The sequence below is a fragment of the Rhipicephalus microplus genome, unplaced genomic scaffold (assembly GCF_043290135.1).
Source record: "Rhipicephalus microplus isolate Deutch F79 unplaced genomic scaffold, USDA_Rmic scaffold_24, whole genome shotgun sequence".
In the NCBI taxonomy this organism is placed as follows: Eukaryota; Metazoa; Arthropoda; class Arachnida; order Ixodida; family Ixodidae; genus Rhipicephalus; species Rhipicephalus microplus.
In genome coordinates, this window is record NW_027464597.1 from 7,239,812 (window position 1) to 7,252,988 (window position 13,177).

Genomic DNA, 13,177 nt, shown 5'->3' on the forward strand with positions numbered 1-13,177 from the left:
GCACAGCTGTCTCGAATGGTTGTTCTCAGTGGCCTTATTGACTTGAAGCCAACAGGTATGTCATGTTCTGGGGCATACACAATCGAATAACGTGAGTGGTACAGAAATCCCAGTTGTCACAGATCTGTGACCTGTAGGCTTCATTGGTATATGATTCGCAACTACCCACCTGGAGTTGGCCATGAGTCTGTTGTATCATGAATGGATAAATGGAAAAAAACTTATTTAGAGCCCGGCGAGTTGTGGAGTGGGCAAATAGCCCCGCCAAGGTTACGGCAAGGAGTCCTTGAATCCTGGCGGCCTCATTCTCCCACTGGACGGCCGACAACTGATCTTCAAGGGCGAGGCTAAGCAGTGCGGCTTCCCAGCGCACGTGAAGGCTGTCACTAAATGCCGCGTATTCGTTATGGGCACTAATATCTAGGCCTTTCCAGCATATATGCTCCGAAGTGCATGGCACTGTATTCACAACGCTTGCACTTGTCTGTTCCATATACATCGGGATATAATGTGCGAGAGCGCAGGATTCAGATCCGTCCTAGCTTGTAACCACCATCTTTCGACAGACTGCTTTTTTTCAATTTTGGGTGACGAGGCGAGAACATGCCCTTTTGTAATCTATCATATTTTATAATGATATCCAGTTTCAGGGAGGGAGGGAGGGAGGGAGGGAGGGAGAGAGGGAGGGAGGGATGGATGGATGGATGGATGGATGGATGGATGGATGGATGGATGGATGGATGGATGGATGGATGAATGGATGGATGGACGGATGGACGGATGGACGGACGGACGGACGGACGGACGCACGGATGGATGGATGGATATGGCTATACCCTTTAGATCGGGCAGTGGCTAGCGCCACCAAGCCGTAATACTTAATGAACCAAAAACTACATTTATTTTTTATCCTTTATATAGTGAGGTTGAGGATTGGTACTTTGCAGTGAACGGTTTAATTTTCACTCGTGCCTTGACTTAAGCCACCAATCAGATAACCTCCTTCTAGTGAATTCTACCCGCTTAGAATCTGATTTGCCCTCCCTGTTCCTAAAGCCCAGTGCTTTGGAAAACTCTGCGCCATCATCCTGAACTATAGGATGAAGCACATTACAGAACATTATCAAGTGTTCGGCAGTTTCCTCCTCTTCTACACATGCACTGCATACCGTGTCTGACCCTTCGTAATTGGCTCGATATGTCTTGGTTCGCAATACTCCCGTCCTGGCCTCAAACAGTAGAGAACTACCCCGAGTATTATCATACATCCTTTCCTTGGCAATTTCCTGCTTAAAACTTTGACAGATCTCTAGTGCTGACTTCTTAATCATGCCGATTCTCCGCATATTGGTCTCGGCTTCCTTCACCTTCTTCTTAACCGATATTTTTTTTGGTTTGGCCCCCTGCTGTCTTCAGAATACTTACTAGTCAATTTTCTGGTTCGCTTCCTCCATTTTGTATCGGCATTCTTCATGTACAAGTAGCTGAATACCTTTCTAGCCCAACGCTCCTCTCCCATTTCTCTCAATCGCTTATCAAATTTTATCTTGCTGCTAGCTTCCCTGCCCTGAAATGATGTCCATCCCTTATCACCTTGTACTCTCTGATTTGGTGTATTCTTGTGAGCTTCTAAGGCAAGCCTACCTATTCCACGTTGCTTAATTTCTAATCTTTCTTGAACTTCTGATCTCATGCACAAGACCGCATTGCCGAACGTCAGATGAGGAACAATGACCCCTTTTCATATTCCTCTCACAACATCATACCTATTGTAATTCCATAGTGCCCTGTTTTTCATTACCGCTGCATTCCTGTTACCTTTAGTCGTCACGTATATTTCGTGTTCTTTTAGGTACTCGGCCCCATTGCTTATCCATACGCCCAGATATTTGTATTTAAAAGCAATATTTGTATTATAAAAGCGATAACAGCGACATCTTGCGGCGATATGTTGAACTTCCCTGACTGATTGCAGCAACATAACATTCCTTTATTCCTTGACAAAATAAGGACAAGAAGGGAAGAACAAGAACAAAAGTAAACAACGAGCAGTACAAAGGGCAAGCAGAGAGTTCAGCTTGATGATTGGGGAGTATAAACACATAACTGAATGCCGCACTCGCGAGATGCGGCGAAGTGGAGTCTGAAGAAGGGCCCCGGGCCTCTGAGCAATCACCGGTAAACTGGCACAACCAACCAGATTACTGGTGTCACATGTGTCCTCGGATTCCCCAGAAGAAACCCTCGTATTTGCAGTGCTACAGGTGTTCCCTGTTAGTGCGTAGGCCGTGGCAGCATGCACCCACGGCATCCAGAGGCACAGTTCGTTTCTCGCTTGCAGCATCCGGAGGGTCTGTATGAAAGCGGCCAGAATAATCTGACAGCTATGGCTGTCACGGCGACGGCCGTACATGAGATCGTGGTGCCATGTCGGTTTGTGGCCATCTGGTGGTCGTAGCATTGCCGCATGTCCTTTCTACGCTCCTACCATTGGCGGTACCCAGGCAGGACATGGACCGAAATTGCGAGCGAAAGCAGAGGTTCGTGGTGCCATGGCTACAGCTCCTGTTGATCCTGTGTTGACCCGGAGAATCTGGGAGATCTGTTAAGACATCACCGTGGCCTGTAAGTCAGCCCGTAGTAAATACAATGCCGCTTTCAACTTCCGGCCCTTGAGAAGATCAGCGGGGCTACAACCTGTTACTTCATGCGGAGTCTCCCGGGATGTGAGCGAAATTCTTGCTATCTGTACGTGCAAATCATCTCCTGGCTGTGCTTTGTTCAGCTTCTGTTTATTGGTCTGCACTGCACGCTCCACTGCTCCAATAGAGACTGCGTGGTACGATGATACAAGAATTTGGTGGACACCGTTTCTACGCAAGAACAACTTGTATTCTTCCCTCACGAACGCTGGGCCATTTTCAGATATGAGTACGCCAGAGAGTCCATGTATAGCCTACATTTTTCGCAAGCAACTAGTACCCGCTGCGTTTGACGGGCTCGATACGGGGAACACTTCTGTGCACTTCGAGTATGCGTCGACCGCTATGAGCAAGTAGGTTTTCTTTAGTGGTCCAGATTAGTCCGCATGAATGCGGGACCATGGTCTCTCCAGGAACGGCCATGGCTTCATTGGCACCTGTCTCTATAATCGTCGATTTTCTCTGCAGGTGCGGCGTTATTGCACCACTGCCATGACGTCGTCAACATTGGCTGGCCACCAAACATGGCTATGAGCCACTGCTTTCATTTTCGTCACTCCTGGATGCCCTTTATGTAGCAGTCGTTGCACGTCGACCTGGATAGACGCGGGCACAACCACCCTCCTTGCTAGCAGAATTCAGTCATTCTGCACGTTAGATTTATGAGGGTAAGGGGCGTGTTTCTTCCAATGAGCTTCTAGGAGAACTCCCCTAACAGCCCAAAGAGCTTCGCGAAGAAGTGACAGCAGCAGGTCTTTGATTGTAGTGACCGCAACAAATTGCCCTGACATCACTCTGGGGTAAGACCTCTGGAGCATAAGAATCTATAGGTTCTTGATCTGAAAATCAACTGTTGGAAGCGGAAGTCGGCTTAGGGAATCTGCGTGTAGAATGTAATCACAAGGTCGGAACACGTAATATAGCCCAAAAGGAAGAGTGTCCAGCGGAGTAGTCGAGGTGCGCAAAACTCTGGAATCAGCATATTTGCCACCAGAAGCTCCAAAAGTAGCTTGTGATTGGTTGCTATCTCGAATCGCCGTCCCCAAAGATACTGCTTCAAACGTGTTACTCCGAATACAACTGCTAAGGCTTCCTTGTCGAGCTGCCTACAGTTTTGCTCAGCTGTGGCCAAGCTTCTGGACGCGAAAGCGATTGGCCGTTTTTCTCACCACGCTTCCTGCAAGGCAAGAACTGCGCCAAGACTATATGGCGACGTATTCGTTACAAGCAACCACTGTAGATTTCTTCGGGTTGAAGTGCAGTAATACCTTTGCAAATGCAGAAAGTTCCTTTCTCCCGCGGAGGGCCTCCTCTTTAAGAGGTGCCATGGTCTATGGTGTACTTGATACCAACAGACCATTCAATGAATTGAGCACCACTGACAAGCTAGGGATGAACTTCTGGTAGAAGTTGATCGCCCCTGTAAAGGTTTAAAGAATTGTGACGTCTTTTGGCCTTGGTGCCGAAAGGACGGCTCTAACGTTCCTGGTGCAGGGATGCAAGTCTTTGCCGGTGATGACGTGTCCTATAAACTCAACGCGGTCTTTCATAGATTCGCACTTCGCTAGCTTCAGGCGAAAGCAACATCTTGTAGGCGCCTGGGAACTTCGCTGACGTTTTTCAAGTGGTCCTTGTCAGTGTTTCCTGTCATCCGGATATCGCCAAAATCGACAGCGACGTGCGAAAAGGTTGCTAAGCAAGTTTTTTATTTCCCACCGGAACAATGCTGGCACTTAAACGACACCAACCGGAAGCCTTGTGAATTGAAACAAGCCTTTCACTGTGTTGATTGTAACCAGCTCCTGTGACTGCGCATCTAACTTTATCTACTAGTAGGCGTCCTTCAAATACAATTGTTCTAACTTCTTTCCACCGAACAGTTTGGCGAACAGCTGTTCGATCCTGGGAGTCGGGTAACATTTGTCGCGGCGGCAATGATAGTGACCTTAAAATCACCACACACGCGCAGTCCACCCTCTTGGTCCATTACTGGAGCTATATACTGTCGCGGCCAATTTACACGACTTTACAGGGCGTATGATGCCTTCAGGCTCTAATCGTTTTTGATATACCTGTAAACAAGCGTGAACGACACCAGTCGCGCTTTGAAAAATTTTGGCCTGGCTCTTTTTTGCAACGTTATTCTGGCCAGGGCTTCCTCCATTGTACCAAGGTTGTCTGAAAAAAACGTCCCTGAATTGCCCGACCAGGCCTTAAACGATTCTGACTGTTTTCACGTCCAACGGCTTCCAGATGGTAATACCGATTGCTTTCATCCAGTTTCTTCCAAAAAGTGTCGGGAACGCTCCGTTCACAACTAATAACGGCAACGTTGCCTCCAGGGCGGCCACATTTACTGTGGCTGGCCTTTTCCGCAATACTGCCGACATCTCTCTACAATAGCTGTTCAGCTGCATGTCGGTATGCTCCAACGGCTCTCCTGGGGAAAGGGTGTTAAAATTCGCATCGCTTAATAACGAAACAGTGCCTCCGGTGCCAAGTTTTATCACTAGCGACACGTTATTCACACGAGCTTCAGTTTTAACTGGTTCCCGTTCGATGGCACGATGAGACCACAAAGTGTATTCCTGACCTTGCCTCAGCTGTGTTGTTCGGGAAGGTCGTTCATGCTCTGCACGAAGCGGGAACTCGTCACATTCCTTCCAATAATCGCAGTTATCTTGCAAACCTTTACTGGAAGGATTTGCAAACCCGTACTTAAAGCAGGTAGCGTTGCGGTGCCGGCAGCGTGTCGTCTGGTGTCTGCCACTGTGCCGGGTGCACCTTAGCTCCATCATCTTCCTTGTCGGCTGCTCTATGAAGTCTGCTGACTATTCTATATCTGCAGAAAGAGACGGGGAGCTTAATGTGCTTCTTCTTGCAATTTCTATCGCCATGACAAAATTTTTCGCCGTTTCAAGATTCGAACCCAGGTGAAAATTTGAAGTGGGATTTCAAGTGGTTTTACTTATTTGATGCCGAGTAGTCTCTAAAGTGGTACCTTTTGCCGTCAAGTGGTCCCGTAAGTAGTCCCACTTGCTGCTAAAAGTTCTCTCAAGTGGTTCCACTTGCTTTAAAATGGGACCGGTTCAGAGCAATTGGATGCATGAACAGGTCCCCTTTGCTGCCAAGTGGTCCTACTAAGGGTTCAAGTTGCCAGAAAGTGGTCCCACATGCTTTCAAGTGAGACCACTTCAACGCGAGTGGAACCTATTAACAGGTTCCACTTGCCATAAGGTGGATTTCCGTACCACTTGCTACATAAGTTGCATTGTTCAACTTGCAGTTTATAAAGTGGTCCTACTTGCTGTCAAGTGGATATTACGAGGTAGCGATCCATAACAGGCTCCATTGAGCATTTCGGTATTTCGTTCTTCTGTACTCATGCCTTATAGAACGAGTTAAACATGCTCAAGTTTTGCTATATGGAATGCTAAGGCACGTAGCCGGGCAAAGTGATCACGTTTCATCATTTATAAGGTTATAGCGCCCCACGACAAAGACGCCATATTTCCACAGCGCAAGACTACGAGTAGTTACGACGTAACTACTCGTAGCCTTGAGCTGTGCAAATATGTTGATTCCCAATCACAAACTAGCCCAAGCATCTTTCTTGACAAGGACATAAAAAGAGAGACGCGTCTCTTTTTTTGTGTGTCCTTGTCCTGGTGCGCTATACCCTTATAACATATGAAATGCATGCGACATGCACTTGCATAATATACTGACAGTCTGCTGAACTTCAAAAAAAATTTATTCAGCGCGAAAAGGAACAGAAACGAATATTTACGCGATCGATTTTCAGAAGTAATGGCGTAAGTATATGCGAAAAAGGGCACCTATGAAGCTTATAGTTTCATATACACCCACCCAAGCAATATATTCAGCAGCAGAGCTTATCTATATGTGTAATTCAGTATAATTAAAGGTGGATGCACATTGAAATTGTGCAACATATTCTGACAAATTTTCCGAACAAGCGGTTTCGCAGAAATTTATACAGTCACCTTAACTATAAAGAAGAAGCCATAGGGCCATTATATATTTTGAAAACAAGAGACCTAATAATCACACAAAAGACAGGTCACCCGTAATGTAGCTAGGAGTAAAAACAAAAATTTACGACATCCCGGGTAAATCGTTAATATAAATAAGGCATAGTAAAGGGGCCAATACAGAGCCCTAGGGCACACCAGAAGTAACGGGAAAGGAGGGTGGGCTGTAAATGTTAGCAACAACGAATTGTGAGCGTATAATGAAAAAAAACTCGATCTAAGAAAGAATGCCGCCATAAATAATTAGGGTCCTAAGCCTATAGAGTTGTAGGTGATGATTAATCTTGGCGAAAGCCTTCAAAAAATATAAAAAAATGCTTCATTACTCCACTTCATTACTTTACTTCATTAAAACTAAAGTGTACATGAAAGAGTGAATTGATGATGAAGACCCGGAAAACACAAAATCGTACACGTGTCGAATTTCACTGCTGGCAGGTAAGTAAATGAAGCTAGAAATTTATTGCGATTCGACATATGCTGCGTATGTAGCGTCATTGCGTGCCAAAAACATCACCCATCACTACGAGCTCTGGCCGAAACATGTGCCCGCGCCAACGCAATAGAGCCTTATCGATCTAGAGGCATGTGCTTCACGTGCGTACAGTCATGTGATCTACAACTAACGTATTTCGTTATTGACACATGCTTGTAGAATCAATATAGGAGTCCTCATCTAAACTATGTTGCTTGCTGAAAAGCGCCAGCCATGTTCCATCAACCAGCATTACTCTTGCTAAAAAAAAACCTCGGGCATTTCATTGTATCGCAAACTATGTCATTTGAATAACGCCGATATAAACTATGGCTTCTCGCCTTTATCCTATAATTACAGCCTATGTTGAATTGTGTTGCATTTCTCACTGGCACGAAACTGCTGAACACACACGCAGCGTGTACATATATACCATCTTTTCCAGACAAATATTTGTGAATTTCGACTTTACAATTGTGCCTAACAGACTTGGAACAAGAGATACATGATTAAAGTGGCAGCAAGTGCCTTCCACGTCCTCAGATACACCAGTCAGATATTGACCAAAAGGGAGAGTTTATTGATGTGCAGCTGTCAACAGTAAACACCAAGCAGACTGAAAAAGAAGTACTACCATAATTGCGCAAACTTTTGTCAAGTTTCAGTCCAAAAATGCCTATTGGTTTCTATTTCTCTTTGCAGGCACAAAAAATAATGCACTATCAGTCGGCATCAAAAAGTGCTGCCTATGAGGAAATTCTGACCAGCAGGCCTCCAGTGCCTCAGAAAAAAAATAATAAAGCCGCCCGAGCTTCTCAAGAAGGCATTACACTGTACACTTCTCGGTTTTGGGCGGCCCTTTCCAACTCCCAGCTCTCTTTTCTTGTGCACAGACATTCTCGAAAAGGTGTGTGAATTTCAGAGAAGACACCACAAACGAAGAAATCTAACACAAGCAAAATGAGGAGACAGGCTTGGCAGGAGCCTTATGAGAGTGTTCTTAAAGAGCGCAATGAAATACGACTAATAGTTACTACAATCAATGAATAAATTGATCAATAGACTTGAACCTTTTAATAAGTAAGTATGCTGCCATTTCTTATATTGCTATAGCTTCGTTGTCAAATGCTCTTTTGGTAGAAACCAAAAAAGTGTCAATGGTCTGAACATCGTACACTAAAGCACTTCGATTGTGTGCGGCTGCTCATGCTTTAGTTCACGCCAAAAGCACAACATCTTACTTTATGTGCTCTTTACATTTGTCTATAGTGTTACTGGCATATGTTTGACAAATGTTCTTTTCTATACCTGCATTTGTCGAAATGCTACAGGAGAGAAGTGCCCCTCAGCTTCAAAAGGTACGAAAAAGTGCCCCGCTTCCTAATCAAGCACAACAGTCCCCTATGGGTAAAGTCTGCAGCACTGCTTGAACTATAATTTAGCTTAACTGTTTTGCTGGTCAAAAGCAGAACCCTTCAGCTTTTTGACTAGATATTGCGAATTATAGTTGTATCTTTATAATATCCTCTGTAATTTTTTCGTACATTTCTATCCTACGGGTGTAGATCTGTGGAAGGATGGCAAAGACTTTAATGGTTTGGATTATGAAGTTAAACCGTCAAAGACAACCCCCACTCTGTCATCACAAGCACACATGGACACTACATCCATAGAAAACCTACACAGGACATCCAAGCCTGCTGCAGGCGCACTCCACACAGGTTTCCGAACGCTTTGAATGCCAATGTGTTGTTATTATTCTGAAGTAAACATCCACTTTGCTTTCTATTTTCAGGCCCCACACCAACGCCACCACAAGCACACATGAACGGGGCATCCAAGCCTGTTGCAGGCGCATTCGCCCCCAGTAGAAGCCCTGTTAAGCAGGCTTTTGTGTACTCAAAGTTTTCGTTTGAAACAAAGGCTCAGACCGGGAAGGAGTGGAGCCATTTTCAAACAGCACCAAGAAGTCTAACTTTATAGCACACGAGAAAAAATAAAGATGGAAAATATACAAGCAACTGTAAGAAATGATTAGGCCAAGTTTACGACAAAGCTACTTTGACCCGCACACGAGACTAAAGAAAATCCTGTTGAACGTTTCAAAGGGAAAAGAAACACTCACCAGTTGTTGCGATGCTTGCAGTAGCTGGGGCGGCGTAGTCATTGCGCACATGGTGAAACGGTGACACGGCCACTGGTAGGGCGGACGAGAAGGCAGGCATGCTGCGACGTCACAGAGTCAATGTCTTGGCACGGCGGCCGGAGATCCCCTCGTCCACGCAGGCCGCACGCAGGAAGGCAACAGCTTTCTGGGAGGGATGGGTGAAGCAGGCTGCAGCCAGACCAGTGAACAACTGGTAGAGGAGACCCTTGCTCTCGGGCCCTTCGTACTCGTGCCCGAAGGTGGACAGTACGGACCTTGGTACCAGCACCGTGTTGTTCGATCGCTTCCTCAGATCTCCCTGTCCACGTTCCAGCCCGTCGTCCTCTTCCTCTTCTTCGTCTTCGTGTCAGCTTCCATTGGTTTTTATTTTGTCTGATTTCCCTCGTCTGCTCACCACGTGCCGTGCCCCGACATCGTCGTCCTTCTTTTCGTTGTGCACGTGTCCGTTGTGTGATGCCACCATCGCGTTGCACAACGATTTTGCATCGCTCGCGCCACCACAACAGCACCGCACCGAGAACACTACACCGACAACATCGTAATCTTGAACTACACTCATCACAAGCCGAAACGTTTCGAATGTAATTGTGTTGCTAATATTTTGATGTAAACACTTTCACCTATTATTTCACATCCCACACCAACGTCCCCACCAGCAAAAATGGGCAGGACATTCAAGACTGCTGGAGACACACTCCCCGAAGATAGACGCCCAAATGTTTTATGTTGCTATTATTTTGGTGTAAACACCAACTTCACTCTTTGTTTCTCATCATCTGCAGACTCAAAAGCCCACACTCCTCTTACTGACATTGGTTATGCCAAGGTAAGTGCATGACTGCGCTCTCTTAATTTTTTTTGTTTTCATTTACAGTATCATGTGAAACACGGCGTTATGATTGGCAGCAAGCAGGTTGAAAAAATCCTGGGCCATAAAAAACCTTCACTTGTTGTAAAGGTCAGGGCCCAAGCTATAGGGCGTCACAAAGGATTGGCAGAGCAAAGTTATAGAGGCAAATTAGCCCTTAAGCAGCACAAGTATCCCTAAGCAGTCGTGTGGAAGCAGCCGAGTCCTCACAATGTTGGTTTGATTATTGGTAGGATAGTGGTTGATTTTTGCTGCACATAATTATATATCCCATGACTGTTTAATTTCTGCCTTCTTTGCAGACAGGCTGAGACATTTGGGGGTCAAGGGGCGGAGTCCCAGTTAAAGAAACGCTGGACAATTTGTCCAACATTTTGTCTAAAAAAATTCAGTATATAGGCGGACGAAGAGAAAAGAAGATTGAATGCTTCAAAAAATGTTTTATTTTGACTTCACAATAATTTTCTTTTTTAAGTGCCATTCACTTATCAATAGGTTATTAGAGAAATAAGATTTGTTTCTAATATTCGTGAAAGTGCACCAGTGGTTTCTCATTCCACTTGACAAGAGGATACATTAGGCAGGCGTCACTAGAGAAGTGAAACCACTTGGCAAGTGGAAGCACTTGAAGTGGATTATTGAACCTAGATTGTAACCACTTGGCAAGTCGTTTACTTGCAAGTAGATTAATGAACCTGGATTTCAAATGGAACCACTTTGTAAGTGGTTCCACTTGAAGGTGGTTCCACTTCAAGTCCAGGCTCAATATTCCACTTCAAGCGGTTCCACTTGGAGAAACTTTCCGCCTGAGAAGGCCAAACTTTCCGAAAAGCGAGTCTGCGTTCCGGCATAGTTTATTCCGCAGACAATCTGGTCCCGCATCATTCGCTCACGCACTGCGCCAAAGATTCAATCGCCTACTACTTTGTTAAGTGCAGCTACGTAGTATTACAACGGCCTCGACTTCGTGTCTTTTTGTAGGAAAACAAAAAAAAAAACTTGCGGCCACTTCGGAAATTTTTGGCTTGAAGTGGCACCGAGGAGCGTGAAGATAGCTGCATTTACCCCATCACTCGATTTTGAAGGCGACAGCAGGTCCCGTAGCAACAAAGTGCGTCACTGCTCCTCAGCTTGTCAGGAATACCACCTTTTTTTATCCTTTGCCACATTGTTCGCAGCGAAAAAAAGCAAAACACGCTCATGATATTCCGGCCACTCTCTTTTGCTTGCGTCGAACGCTTCTAGTTGGCCCACGAACGACATTCTTGTTGAATTCAGGCGCGGGTGTTTGCTGCCGCACCCACCTTGCAGATTTTATATCAATCTCGTCGCCGGTTTTTATTTTCTCCCGAAGAAGCACACAGACGAAGCTCGGCTCAAATGCTGACTGACGTATGCGGCCAGCAGCAAGTTTATTTCACTAATCGTACGAGCGTGAAACCGCCATCTTGTGGCGCTATGTTACACTGCCCAGGCTTATACCAGCAGCACAAGCATATGCTCGTTATATTCAATGAATAGATAATGTTGAAGACACACGGTCCGAGAGAGCGCGCACTGTTTCCTTCCTCGGTACCTTTGTTTTCAGCACTATAGAATGAATGGATGTAAAGCTGAATGTATACATTACAATTTGCCGCGGTTTCGCTTTCGTGGCATTGCATTACGCAGTCTGGTAGCATTCCACCTCAGTTTCGCGCGATTATTGACGTGTCAGGTGGTCTGCGCCAAGCCAACTGTGGCCACCTTTAATACTTTAGTGGGGAGCGATGCGTTCGTTTATAAAATATCATCGGTCAATTCTGAGACAGCTGTAAATTACTATGCTACGAGTTTGTTAACTCTTTAGGATGTTTTGTACACAGTTTTGCACACCACCTGGTTTTTCGATGCTCTGCCTCACCACTACGGCTCAACACTGTCAAAGCTACAGGGTGTAATGACCCCGTAGCTTTGACACACGCTTGCGCAAAAAAACATTGTTCCACATATAATTGCCTAACAATTGGTAAAGTTGTGACTTTTGCCCTTGTTAAGCATCTGCTGCTGCACACACATCAATAACATATTTAGTTATCAAGTGCGACTGATTGGAATCTTCCGTTGACGCTACGTACTAATAAGAACTTGCTGGACGTGCATGTGGATGGTCTTTCTTCGACGGCTTTAGTTGACACTGGAGCTAAGCTGTCTATAATGAGTGCTCAACTCTGTCGCCGCCTCAAAAAAGTCCTCACGCCTGCCGCAACACCAGCCGTCCATGTCGCCGATGGTGGAACTTTGGCCGGCATTGGAATGTGTACCGCTCGTATTAGCCTTGCCAGCCGACATGTTCGTGTTTTATTGACCATGCTCCAAAATCGCCCTCATGCCCTCATCTTCAGAATCAACTTCTTATCGACGGATTCTGCCCTGATCGACTGTTCCGCCGCCACTCTCTGTTTAGATGTTCCTCTTCTTTCAGATTCTTGCCCCGAGCTGCCGAAAAAGCCTCTGTACTAAAGAATTCAGTCGGATACCGCCAAAGGCCCCAAAATTTATCGAATTGGCAACAAGCTCACCCGTTGTTGACGATGATTACGTCCTCACGCCTATTTAAGATGTTCTCCTGGTGCCCGACATCACTGTGCCACACTCCATCGTAACCATGGCATCTAACCGAACATGTCTGCCCATTATCAATTTCAGTTTCACGCAGCAAGTTCTACCACACAGAATTTTGGTACCCACGCTTCGACCCTTAATAGACGCCTATGTCACTGCTTTTGCGGCAGACGCATGCTCCGATCTCCCATGTCACCCACAGGATGCCACATCCCTCGATGCGGTCTTGCGCCCCATGATCGACCCGAAACTCAAACTTGAGATATCCGATGCCATATTCCGCCTTCTGGCTTCCTACCGCGACAT

The 13,177-nt window shown here is 45.8% G+C and overlaps 1 protein-coding gene across 1 annotated transcript in view; it reads right to left on the minus strand.

The window, feature by feature from the left end:
* LOC142786478 (uncharacterized) overlaps positions 1 to 9,755 on the minus strand; it is a 113,978-nt gene extending 104,223 nt beyond the window's left edge. The window contains exon 1 of the mRNA XM_075884185.1: positions 9,358 to 9,755. Coding sequence (XP_075740300.1) covers positions 9,358 to 9,457 — 100 coding nt within the window. The 5' untranslated portion in view covers positions 9,458 to 9,755. The remainder of the gene's footprint in view (positions 1 to 9,357) is intronic.
* Between the last annotated feature and the right edge of the window lie 3,422 nt (positions 9,756 to 13,177).